This window comes from Glandiceps talaboti, chromosome 10, assembly GCF_964340395.1.
Source record: "Glandiceps talaboti chromosome 10, keGlaTala1.1, whole genome shotgun sequence".
Classification (NCBI taxonomy): domain Eukaryota; kingdom Metazoa; phylum Hemichordata; class Enteropneusta; family Spengelidae; genus Glandiceps; species Glandiceps talaboti.
This window is the reverse complement of record NC_135558.1, coordinates 3842756-3857529: the sequence shown is the minus strand read 5'-3', so window position 1 is coordinate 3857529 and position 14774 is coordinate 3842756. Positions and strand designations below refer to the sequence as shown.

At 33.6% G+C, this 14774-nt stretch overlaps 1 protein-coding gene across 1 annotated transcript in view; it reads right to left on the bottom strand.

Moving 5' to 3' along the window:
• LOC144440876 (heparan sulfate 2-O-sulfotransferase 1-like) overlaps nt 1-14774 on the bottom strand; it is a 123914-nt gene that overhangs the window by 61171 nt on the left and 47969 nt on the right. The window contains exon 2 of the mRNA XM_078130314.1: nt 8595-8848. Within this exon, the coding sequence (XP_077986440.1) occupies nt 8595-8848 (254 nt within the window). The remainder of the gene's footprint in view (nt 1-8594; nt 8849-14774) is intronic.

The window sequence follows — 14774 nt, the reverse complement described above, 5'->3', positions numbered from 1 at the left end:
AGCTTAAGTGCAGAGCACAGACAACTACATATGTATGTTATTGTTATTGTTTGGTGGCTCTCTTTGCTTCAATTCTGATCGTCAAGTGTTATACTGTATGATGGATTCTAATTGGCTACATGCAAGTCCAAGATTTAAACGTGAATAATTATTTTGTCAGATGTAAGTACAAGGTACTCACATGATCACTCACGGAACAAAAAAAGAAAAGTAGGAAAGAAAGGTAAATAAAGAAATTATGCCAAGTTCACTACACCAGATTTTAATCAGATTGCAATGTACATGGTTGGCGGCATTTCACATCTATGATATGAGCTATTTGCTCATTACATAAAACTGACCAAGAATTGACACGGAGACCTATAGTCCATTGCATATAACTTTATGTCATGGAATGTCAAATTATTTTGCAATATTGACCAGTGGTATATGTCACATGACATAACAAAAGAATGCAGAATCTCTCATCCATTACAAACAATGTACTGAATGTACAAGCAAGAAACCAAGGCACGAACACCTATTGTCCATTACACATTACACATTACACATTACTACATGTACAATCTATTTCCTGGTTGCAATTAATAAAGTGACTATCTAATTAATAAAATATATTGATTTGTCTACTACCACAGTGTCAACTGTTAATTACATTATGTACTTACATCCTTCAAAACATCCTATAGCTTGCCTGATGTCACTGTACTTCATTTTTCACATCAATACCTTAATGGGTGTACATTACACATATCTTTATTTGCCTGTCAATACTAATCATATCCATCTTACAAAGTACAATACATTTTGTTACTTTTACTGATTTAGAAATGACCAGACCTGACATATCCCTCTCAATGAGAAACAAACATCACCCACTGGGAGTAATGTACACTGGAAATTGTACATTAAATTCAGTTTTTATGTTTGCTGAATTACGCACTTGATTACTTATTTGTATAAAAGCATACAAAAACTGCACTGACATGTATTCATTTCAAAACCAAGATACTAGCATGAAATTCACCGTTTTATTACACCACTTGGCATAGACAAATGACCCCTTTCTAGACAACACACCATTACTAGTCTCCAGACATTTTTTATTGTTATTAAAATTTTAACACAGGTTATGTATTCATAACTGGTACATGTATACTCTTACATGTGTGTGATTCTATATGTTTGCCTCAATTATTTAGTTTCCATATATTTTTCATTGGGATGTGGGAGCAGCGGCAATGGTGGGATGCCAAAATTACAAAACAATGAAAGTTATATAATAAAATTAGTCAGAGTAAAATGTGACTCTCCTCTAATTTTTTTTTTTTGTAAATGTGGCCCTCTCCAAGAACAAATTTGTAAAATCTGAGCTACCCCTAAATTTCTCTGACCCTTTCCACTTGTAATTACTGGAGGCTATGTTACACAAGACCTGCTCTACACTGGGACCAAAAGGCCTGTTCTACACTGGGGCCAAGAGGCCTGCTCTAGACTGGGGCCAAAAGGCCTGTTCTAGACTGCGGCCAAAAGGCCTGTTCTACACTGGGGCCAAGAGGCCTGCTCTAGACTGGGGCCAAAAGGCCTCCTCTAGACTGGGGCCAAGAGGCCTGCTCTAGACTGGGGCCAGTCACAGAAAAGAAAGACTGAGTTGTGGCTGCAGTTTGTTAGCTATTACTAGAATTAGCAAATCATCGTTTAAATCTATGCCAGGGAAAATCTACAAATATCTCTGTACCTAATAGATAGGATTAGGGTAAAAAAATGTTACTCTTGTCTCAGAGGATATACATGTAGGCGAATTCTGTTTGCACTTGGGAGTTGAGTAATTAACAACCTTTATGGTAAAAGATTAACTTTAAACCAGAAATTAACCATGGTTGGATATACTACATGCATACATAGGCAGTCAGTCTGGACAAAAAAATTCTACTCTATACAGATGTATTTTTCTCGCATTCCATGTTAGACAATATACTTATAAATATATCGAAAGTTGTACGTTAACTTAATGCAAGTACTAAACTGACTTTATTACACTAACTGTTAACAGAGATAGTTACAAAGGATAAAACATTTATTAAGTTAAAACCACTTTTAATATATAGTATTTTGTATTTAACTATCATTTTTAAAAGATTCCAGTAATGAAGACATTTTTTCTGACAACTTCTACTGTGAGTGTGTGAACATTGAAATTCACATTGCTAAAGCATGCAATTGAGTCTAAACACCCAGCACAGTGCAGCATGTGAGAAAATTAACTTTTGTAGCATGCATCAGCAAGTTTGTGTCACAGACATTTGACAACATCATACATGCCAATTAGCTGTAGAATTCTGTCAACACTCTATACATTACAGTATGCATGGTGCATCAAGCCAATCACAGTTTTAAGCTTGTGATAGCCTGGTAGTATAATTTGGATTTCAAGCTCACTGACTTAGAAATACAACTCCATCTCCTTAATTAACTGGTCGTGTACATTTCATAGTAGAGTGGCATGGTTTTGATATCCATAGCAACAATGTGATGTATCTGTGTAAAGCCATTGACCGTTGGTTTGGTGTCTATTCTCTCAACTATGAAAACTCTGCCTGGCTCAAACTTTTCTTGCCGTACATCCGACTGGACACTGTTTGGATGGATGGATGGATGGATGGATGGATGGATGGATGGATGAATGAATGAATGAATGAATGAATGAATGAATGAATGAATGAATGAATGAATGAATGAATGAATGAATGAATGAATAACAAATACAAAGATATGTTTCTTCACTTCTCACTAAAGACTAAGGACAACATTGAAATCTAAATGAGAAAGTGAAAATTCTGCCATATTTCTTAGACGTTAGATTTCATGGCTCGAAAAAAACCTCAAAACATGAGCCAATGTAAGAAGCATGTCAATCAATATTTGTATAGTTTCACATTGCATTTACCCAGATTGGTAATTACCATGTAATAACTATGACAACCTAGAATAAACTAATTGGATTTCATCTCACAAATTGAGAAACTAGGAATACATTGATAATATCAATAACTTCAAATGATGCAGCATTTGGAGCAGTTCACTACTGGTAACCACCTCATTTAAGTAACACCCTTGGTAATTCTCCATTATCATACCATTTTACAAGTTATGAAAGTTTTCATCAATGCTTATTGTCTGCGGTATTCAAATATTGAGATTTTTTTTGTCCGTCAGCAGTGTACTGAAAAGGGTAGTCATTAATCTTAGCGGTATGTTGACACAGTAGGGTAATCCCACAAACCGATTGGTTAGCAAAGTGAAGCAAAAACAAAAAGAGATTGAGTGAAAGTGAGGATTTGTGACAATGACGACGCATTGACCCAAGATAGCGTACAAGGATTAGAGGCGATCTGTACGCAACATTTCCTCTTTGAAGATCACGATATATTGATCACGTTAGTGATGCGAGTGAGTCATCGTGTAGCATTTCAAGTGCCACAGCAGCTCTGATCTGTTAGATTCCTCCCATGGTTTTATCAGATCTCATACACTTTTTGGCGATCTAACATCTCCACTGATAGCCATTTCCCTTGATAACATCATCTGGCAATATTTGAACATAAGGTTCTTTTGTGAGGTCATATTTGTATTGTTCAATCTTATTTCTATCAATGTGAAGTACAAATATAATATTTGTGACAAATACTATGTTATGACAGGAAAAATAGCAATTTAGTAATGTACCTTAGAGATATTGAAATTCAACATGTCTTTTTAATCCTGAATTTATGCATTTCAAACGTTCTACACGTTGTAAATTGGGTGCCGTGTAGAATAACAGATTACATCTGATAATGAAGACATATTTTTTAGTGGTTTGTATACTCTTCCATATAAATAACATCGCTACTGTTACAATTTTATTTATTGCAATATTCATTATTCTGTAGAAACAATATGCAAGTATATTCTTGTATTTTTTTACTTAAATATTTTTTTTGATAATTTATAACATTCTGGAGAAATTATATTTACACTTAAGAATTTCATTGATTAAAATGTTTCTTTTAATTCATTATTCTGCTCAAATATGTACAATTCAGAATTGTTCTTATTCTTACTGAATTCAGTATTCACAAAGAATCTACACTTTTCTATTGCCTAATTCAAAGAGATTTTACTTGGACCAAAACTCAAATATTTAAGATTTAAAAAAAAAATATTTACTAGTAACAGACTTCAAGGTTAAATCTTGACAAAGCATGAGGAAAAACAAAAGGTAAACCATGCGAAGATAATATGAACGTTTTTCAGGTTTTATCAAATCAAACATGATATGTCACAAGATGTACATCTACCATCAGACGGAAATCAAACAATGGACACCAAAGTAAAACCACGGATATTAAATAAAAAAAGAAATCACAGATGACTGAATCAGGTAGTGCTAAAACTAGTCATTCAATTCATGAAATATTTCCAAGCAGTCAAACTGAAATTTCCTGAGTCAACGCGTCCTAGTTACTTGGTTAAACTTTGCATTGAAAATATATATACAATCATCAGTCATTTGAGCTCCATCGACATCACCGCCAAACTGTATAAGTTTCTAATTTTGAAGAAAGATGACATTTTTTGGCAGCTTCCTGGTGAAGCCGCCAAGTAGGAAGCAATTTCTATTGACTTTCCTGTCATTTTGGCTGTAAATTATTTTTCTGTATGTGTCCAATTTCCTGGTAATCCTGACTTTTCCTGCACCAACACCTGCTCCACACACGCAATCACAGAAACACCAACCATGGATGTAGTGTTTATTAAAAAACTCGCCAAAGTAAGAATGAATCCTGTGATGAAACGTAGGATTCTGACAATTGTCACTCAATGCTTTTCATTGACACCATCAAAAATCTGGATTGGTTGATAAGATACATTTTGGCGCTTACATCCATTTATGGAAAGATATGCAAATGAATGTGCATAACATCACATGATGCTTTTGTTCAATGGAAAATATTAGTCTTGTGATTTTATCACATCTTTTGTATAGTCACAGTTCTGCATTAAGACTGGGATGGCTTCTCATGTTCCACTAAGAATTCCAACAGGATTAAAATGACATGTAAATTCTTGCAACAAATAAATTTATTGAAATTCATGAAATACAAACTACCAGAACATAATGTCCTGAGATAAATTTTCATGAAACTAATACATTCTTCGAAAGCAAGATGCATAGATTCTTCCAACAAATGAATCTATTTAAAGTAACTTTTCATGGAAGGAGATATAAATTTCCTCCACCAATAAATACATATTTTTAAAACAAGGAAACAAAACTTCTGAGCACAGGACGTGTTACAATAATTTTCCAGTACACTATTGCACTCAAATAAGGATAAGTGACAAAAGATATTGTGTCTAACCTTAGTTCTCTTGCTGTGAGGGAAAACAGTCCTTAAATACATAGACACAGTTGGATGTTATTGCAAAGTTACATGTTGTTAGTTGTACAAATAAACTCTGTTTATACATCACTGTTTTCATTCTTTCTTCTCTGGTACCTACAGGACACCTCATTTCAATTTAGTACTCCTACAAGTGTAACCACATCACCGTACACAATGGTTCCTATACACAGCTTTTTCAAAATATCTCAAATAGATCATTTCACTGTAATGACAATTTCTGTTTATGTATTTTCAGATTTTTTTCTAATCATTTTAATAGATAAGCCTAATTATGTAACCGATATCACTATCAGCCAACTTATTTTGCTTATCGGTTCGTAAAACCAACAAAATATTTTTCAGACACTAAATTTGAAATCACAGTGACTTATTTTTATGTACAAATGAAATTATCACAAATAAAATCATCACAGAATCATTTTGTTTTCTTTAATGATAAATTTACAATGGTATCTGAGATTGAAAAGTTAATGTCTGTAAGTTTGTCTTTATACCGAATGATTAGCCAACATTACTTTATGATGCAGAATTAAACAAATCTTCCTTCTTTTTTACAACTTTCGGCATAATCCCGGGGTACCATCATAACCAGTTACGATCCTAATAACTTATTTTGTGCTTCAGTCTATGTTTTACCATTTTATAGTCTTGACAAGATTAGTGTTGTAAAATCGTTGGGAACTTGAAAAAAAAAGATTACATCAAAGATAAATCTTATATGATTTATACGTGCCCAACAACTAATTTGTATACAAATTTGAAACATTTCATTTTATGAGCTCAATTTTTAACTTTAATTGCAATCCCTGCGGCCACCATAGTAACAGAAGGTATGAAATCGGCACGTTTTTAAAAAAACACACACAAAAAAAACACCTAAGTGTCAAAAATACCAACACATATTTAAATTATTGTTTTTTTGCTATAAACATAAATAGCATAAATTGAATACAACAGACACAGATTCTGAAGTACTTACAATGCTAACTTGTCATACATGTAATTTCAAAATACTTTGTATGTATATTGATGGATGGATCAATAGGTTGGTAACAGCCTTTGCCTTAAATCTAGTTTTTTGTTCATTCACTTTATGAGGTACTCATAGCTGCTTCATATGACAAATGCTGGGTACTCAGTGTTACACTCTGGTTTTATAGCCTACATACTGCTCTGACAAAATACGTTACATGACAGTATTTAGTTTACTATACAGAATACCAACTGCAATGCTCGACTGCATTTTATGATGAAAACTGAGTACTCGGTGATACAGCATACAAACTGCAATACCAGCATACAAACTGCAATACCGGACTGTATTTTATGATGAATGCCGAGAAATCTGTGACGTGGAACATAACTGCAATGACAGACAGTACTTCATGACGAGTGCAAAGTCCTCAGTATTTCAGTGTACATCTGCTCTCCTCTGACAGACTTACACAGCAAATACAAGGTACTCAGTGTTACCGCACAGAAACTATTATGACAGACTGCTTTACACGACACATGGTACTCATTGATACATTGCACAAACTACTCTTTATATACAACTCTATACAAAATACTATACATGGCTACTCAGCAATACATGGACAAAAACTACTTGGAAAGAACTGCCACTATTCCTAGCACACTGTTGTATTAATTTGACTTAATTGAACATAAATCACAGCAACCTGTATGTTTTCCATGTTTTATTTCACTCTTAAAACTCTCCAATTTTAGGATTTGATATTTTGTTTTATTGCAGTATGTGACTCCCCACTGATTTACATATGTGACACATGGTGATTCTAGCATTCATTCAATTTGTGTGTGTCAACTACAACGGCTAGTATAACCTAATATGTGACACTACAGAATTTAACATCTATAAAAGTCTATAATAAATGATGATTCATGACCAGAGTGCAGCTAGAACGTGAAACGAAGGAAATTATGTCCCTGTTCTATCTCAGAACGGATTACATGACAACAACCATGAATCAGACATTGATACGTACCAGTACTTACAGAATTGATTTCGTACTTTAAGCCTCACTTAAACCTTCACTATGAACTTTTAGTTTTCAGTGACATGTACAAGTCTATGATTCTAAATAAAATTTTAGTTGCTATGTTTTCATCAAAATTCAAAAACTATCTAAACTTTTACTTTCCAAACAATGAACTGCAAATTCAGTCAAAACAAAGATAAAACAGTTTTTTCAAACTTTTTGTAAACTTTAGTTTTATAACAATAATATTTACTAATATTTTGAGGTTTTACTCTTAATTTTATGTTTTGTCCTTCAAAAAACTCCTTAGAGAAAAGTTCAGTATTACACTTTCAGAAAGATAAAAACAAAGTTATTTTTCAACTTTTCTGCAAAATTTAACTTTCACAACCAAACTTTGAGACAACAAAGGCTGGAAAGTAAAAAGACACGATCTATGTGATGGATGTGTATCTAAGTTTCCTCAGGTGCTATACATGCAGATAATCCCCAGACATTGCAGACACTATAATCCAGACATCAAGTATGTAGGGGGTGACTTACATTATAAGACAGTCTGGTGTTTATTCTAATAAGTCCACTGTTTATTTGGAAGTATTGATAACAATTGTCAGTTCTATGTGTACTAAGCCAGTTTTCAGGCAGAGAGGGATTGCAATAGCTCCCTCTAGTGTTGGCAACCATAGCAAATGGCCGACTAACACTGTGATTTCGTTTGTAATGTTCCTTGTTCTTTTTAAGCATTCTTAGCATGGTGTCTCAACTTAACAATAATTGAACATTTTAAAATGCTCTTAAGGTTGGCATCCATCATGTTGCTCCATTTTTAAATGTAGAGATCGATTAAATACAGCTCCATTCGTTCTTCCCGTTACTGACAACTATTTTCCATCTCACGTTGACGTTTCCATGTCTGCGGTCATATTCACAGCGCCATTCACTCTTCTAGTTGCTGTCCAAGTTTTCTACCTTGTCATATTGTGTGGAATTATTATGACAGTATTTGCAATGCCATTCATGCTCTGATAATACTGACAAGTATACAAAGTGAAACTTGTCATGTATGCAGATGGTGCATGCAAATATTTCTATAATTAGCATAAAATTTACATGTTATAAGCATGTTGTTAGAATTTCTTACCTGGTCTGTGAGTGACATCACATGACTATTCCGGGTGGTATTTAAATGGAGAACGTTGAAGCCGTTTTGAGTGCACAGGTCGTATGCAACGCCAACAAATGACGTACTGGCCGTTTTTGGAACCCTGTTATAAATAACTATCGTATCATCCTTTTTAGTTTCATCTCCATCTTTGTCTCCGACGAGATGTCGACTGGCATGATCATTCCATGCATTATTTAAATTGTCTATTTGGGTTTGTGCTATGGCTCTCTCTGTAGAAACAAAACACAGAAATAAGAAGATTAATGTTGACAGAGCTAAATCACATAAACTTTGTCAAAATGTTGGCCTTGGATTGAACATTTTAGGCTATTCTCTCTAATTATGTATTTTTTTCATTTCATACATAATGGATTCATGAATTTAGTTTCAACAGTTCTTTTCTTTGTTTTCAACAGAAACTGGTATAAAAATAGCTGAATATAGTTATTATAAGAATGAATGAGGGGGAGTCATGAAAGTAGGATTTCCGGAATAATTTTTTTTTTTTGTATTTTGGGCAAAGTGGCAAAGTCCAAAAGATAAATGTCCTTTACAGGTTCTTTCACATCACATATAAAATCAAAGCGTGTCTAGAGTTGAACTCTAACAATAAGTTTTTGTCACATGTTATTTGTGCTGCCCCCTGTCTTGTAGCCAATCAGCATACTACTGCCATTTGTCCATTTTTAGCCAATCAGCAGACTTGTCATTTGTGCTTCCCTTTCACACTTTTTAGCCCATCAGTATATTTCTATCATTTTAATAGTCAGTACATTCATGATTCTCCAGAAAAGACAGCAAAATCAAGTTTTTGTCATTCACACTCAAATTACTGGTCTACTTGCCAACTATAACACATCTTATCTGTGTGAATACACCCAACATCTGTCAATATCAAAAAACCAAGATATCACAAAATGAAATATGGTCATTTTGTCAGAATAGTTGGCTGTATGCTATCTAAGAGCTTAATGTTTATTTGTATGGTAACTATATGCTTTGACAGGCCTAGTGTACAGGAGTTTGCTGTAGTACATTTAACACCACATGTCAAACGAGGTCAGGTTATAATTTCACAGTTTTCTTTATATAATGACTTTATTTATGGCATGTAGGCTATAGGTTTAAACAAGTTGACAGTAAACAAAACACAGAGAATTCCAGATTTTAAATACATCCATCTTCAAAACCATTGGGAATTAAATGAATACAAACAAAGGAACAGAGTCAGGTGTTGTCTGGAAATACAAACAAATTGTAGATTCTTGTATAAACCCATAATTCACATGTAATCAATAAGAAAAGAAAAGAATTTATCAATATACGATTTATTAAAGTGGGCTAGAGGGTCTTGTCAATACAAGTCTGTGTAAAAGGGTGCTTTTATCTGACAATTACTTTTCCTGCTGAAATTATTTCACAAAATTTGTTTTCTTTTTGGTGATTTTTTGGCATATTTCAGCTCCATTTTAGACAAGAACTGTTGCTTGTATCTCAGGAATTTTTCCCTGTTATTTCTACAAATCTGTATTTTTAGGCAATTTTTTGGTATATTTCATCTTCATTTTCAACAAGTAATGTTGCCCTTATTGAGAGAATTTTGTCTAAAACATTTTTTGGTCAAGATTTTCCTGCAGAAAATATTTCAGTAAATTTATATTTTTCAGCATAGTTCATCTTCATTTTAGACTGTTGTCATAGTAACAACCCTTCTGTTTACATCGATGTAAAACAATTGTAAAAGTTCAAATACATGGTCTCAATATAGTTTCATACAGTCCAGTCAAACTACAGCGGGAAAAAACAACCCCAGATTTGACGTCGGTGTAAAGACAGAAGATTTGATGTATAAATTGCAAACTGTCATAGCACGCACACTGCAGGAAATTAGCAATTTGACTACTTAGAGACAACATTAGTGTTTCTACATACAAGTCATTATGAAATATTCAAACCATTCTGATGAGTTCATCAATCATTCTGTATCATGATTATAACAAAAAGGTAACATGAATGCCACTGAAAATAACACAAATTTGATGATCAAAAAAAAAAATCAGTTTACAACCTCAAAATTTGCTAAATTCTTTCCGTATCAACTAAAAACCCTAGGGAGGTTTAAATTATCAATAAGGCATGTTACTTCCAATACATTGTTATCTGCATACCGATCTTTATTTGATCAATAGTATTAACATAAAGGGCCCTGTGACTAGATAGAACCTTGCATATTTATTTCAGAGACACTCGTCCTGTCCCTACCAGAATGAGAATTGATTTGACCCTGACTCAAACTGAATCAATTCAGTTATTGGTTCCAGTGTTTTTCCCCCATGACAAAAGTGAACAATGGAGTTTTCGTTTTTGCACCAGTTTCAAACCATTTTCCTTTGAATCAGTTTGAAACTACCCTGAGATGATTTCAAACCATTTCAATGAACCAGTAATCAGTTCAAACCAAGTTCAGTGCATGTGGGGAAAGGAGACCCAAATTTGATTTGATTTCCAACTAATTCAAATTTCCACAGTGGGACAGGGTTATTGACTGGTAACACAGGTATATTCTAGGAGGTGGGGAGGGGTCGGGAGGGTTGGGGAGGAGGGTGGCAATACACCTTATATGGAAGTATTAATTGTTGCTATTTGATTTTAATAGATGACAATTTTTTCAGCTTTTTAAAAACTTTCAACTTTTTTGGAGAATATAATGGTGCTGAACATTTATTTATTGTCAGCAAAATAGAAGAATGCATAAATAGGTTGTCTTAATTTAAATGTAATGTTTCTGTTTTTACTTCTTTTTTACTACATGTGCAATATAGAAGTACTTGGCAAACATACAAAAGTTAAATATATTCTTAGCTGGCAAACAGCATACCTATGTAAGTTTGGATAATCAAGACGGCTGCCTATTTTCAATCCATGATGGAAAACAGTCTGGATGTTGAAATGGCAAAAGGTGATACTACTGTACATGTAACTAAATATTTTAGACTATAAAGAAAACAAACAGAAGACCTGTATTTACATTAACATATCAAATACTGCCTCTACGCCCTGTATTTAACGCTGATTACAGACAACAACACGACCTTAAAGTCAGTGCTCAAATCAAAATAACAAATGTTTACATCTTGGACTCTATTTCACCCTAACAGAAACAACTTAAATATCAAATAGAGATTGGATGTCCTGTATTTAACACTGATTAATAACAATAAATAAAACCTAAAGTCAGTGTTCATATCATGCTGATTTCTTGGCCTGAGTAAGGATGTACCTTGCGATGACTTTCACTGAAAATGAAATTACTTAATATTCTCCAAACTTTGCCATATAGAACTTAGAAGCTAGCTACTGATCCTTTTGATACAATCAAAGAAATTTGGGATCTGACGTCTTGTTTAATTTCCAATAGAGTTATTTGGCAGCCATATTGGATTCTAAAATGGCCTAATTTTTCTAATATTTTGACGTCTGCTTCAAAAATTTGTACAATGACCATTGGCTTTTTCTCATGATTTTAACTGAGAATAGGTTGGAGTGTTCTTGAACAAAGTAACAGCAAAAGTTTAAACTGCAACAATACACAGACACACAGGCACCACTGATTTGATATCGGCATTTGATGCTTACATAGTGTATACATGTGAAAATATGCGACATACACGTTCATTTCATTTGGACAAAATGTAGCAAGAAACTGTATTCATTCAATCATAAGCTTGTTATCTGAAAGTGCAGCATGTGTAGTTTCTGATTGATTTCTCCATGGTTGCATCAAACTTCAAAATGAGCGAGTGAACAGTAATCTAGAACGTGCTGTAATTCGTACATTTTACAACTTTATTTTTACTAGAGAATCTGACAGTTGAACACATATCATTGTTTAAAACAAGACACATACCAAGTTCACATACTATGTGAAGTGATTTTACAATCAGCCATTTCCATTGCATGTATCACATTCAAAACTGCAAGAGCTGCCAACAACATTTCTACACTCGTCCTCCATTTTGCCATTGGGGAAGGAGAGAGGGCAGACTAAAAACAGCATAGTTCAATGACACACAATTTTATGATTTAATGGTGATTGAAAACTATCAATACCAAGATGTACCTAAAGTTAGTTTTCCTATCAAAATGACAAACGCCAATAGCTTGGCCTGAATTTCACCCTTAACTGAGAACAGCCTAAAGACTTAACTCAGTTTGAACTTCAAAATGGCAAATGGTGATAATCTGACCCCTATTTCATCCTTGACTACAATCAGCTAAGACGCCTAGGTTACAATTACTGTTGCGAAAAAAAAGTGCTTGTCACTCTCAGACTAGGAAGGATATCATCCGAGAAATCAAAGCGACACATTTCTACGATCCTCATTAAACATGAATGTCAGCAGTCATCCTTAAGAAAGCTGCTGTCAGGAATCAGAGTTAACCTCATTTAATCTTGTGACAAGACTTTAGAACTGATATCCTGGATTCACAGTATTGCTTAGTTATCCAACAACCAAGTCAAACTTACTAAACATATAAATACAACCATCAATCATGAAAGCAATGCCAAACTTTGTATTACAGAAGTTGTGAAATAAATTTTTCATTTGGCGACCATGAAATGAGTTTTGCAGGTAGAATATCTTATCATTTTGTGTATATATGTATATATTATAGTGGCCATATGAATGAGGACGAGGTATTTATTTTGGATTCGTAATTTATAAACCAATTTTATCATGGCTTCCGACTTTCATTTTTAGGTTTGTTTAAAAGAGTTACTTGTATAAACAAACTTTATTTATAATTTTCATACTTTTACTGTATGAAATTAATGTGAGATTTTCAAAAAGCTACAACCAGAATTTTAACTCTTGTTAAAATTTGTTCTGTGATCATGGTGTGATTGGTTCATTAATGCAAGTTTTAGAAGAAATTTGCATAATAGCAATTGAAGCTTGCTGATCATTGGCTCCTACTGAAACTGAAAACTGCATTTGGTCTATGCTCATACTGATTGGCTAACACAAGTTGTGGATGAAATTTGCATAATAGCAATTGAAAGCTTGATGATAATTGGCTGATTTGAAACTGAAAACTGCATACATTTCAGATTCAGCTAGGTAATAAGCTATAATCTGCAGAATAAAAGTTTCATACTGTTATACTTGTACAAGATCTAAACAGTTTCTTTTGAGGTCATTGTCGCTTTTTAAAACTCAACACACTCAAGAAGAATGCTGTCATTCGTGGTAATTAATTACGTCAGTGTAAATCTAGTAGTTGTTGGTGTCACAGCTGAATTCACATCATGTTCTGTAACACTTGGTCTTTTCTTAAATAATTAGACGGTGTTGCCAAGTGAACCCATGTGTCAGCACACACATTTTATGACGCCTTTACCTCATCGATAATCCCACTGTATTTGCCATCAGTAGTTATCTACAGCTAGCACACCACGTGTTAGCTTTGTTACTTTACACTCCAGTTTGTACATAGATTAAGTGGACTTGAAAATGTCAGAGTTTTGACTCAAATGATTCAGTTGGTATGGAAAACACCTTATATTGCTTTGATACTTAACTATGGCGTGATAAGAGTAATATCGCAATCGATAACAGTCTTATGGCGGCTATTTTTTAAAACAAAAACATGTGTGTTCCTCGTTGTGCGTCTCTAAGAATGAGAAGATAGATAGGGAATAAGTGTTTCAAAGTTCACACGATAAATCCTTTTTGAACAATTGAACTGTTGCTAGTCATGACAACCAATTAAATCTTGTCTTTGTTAATTGATGTGGGAGTATAAAGTGACCACATACAACAATTTTAACTATGAAGACATCTCTCTTCAGTAACTAATATCTATCTGTAAAGAATAATACAATATACAGTGTTGCTAATCTAACCATCAAAAATACATATAGATGTGAAACCGGAGACTCTGGAGTGAATTGCCACCATAACTACAATGAAATATAATGGTGTTTCATTTCACAAAAGTTATGCAGAAATATGGAATCATTATTTTAATATCAGATCAAATATGTGGATAATTTCCATGGTTTCTTGATATGAAATGTAATCGTGATATTAAAAACCAATGAAGCAAAGTAAGAAATGTTGGGAATTCTGTTTCAGACATTCTTAAACCTCG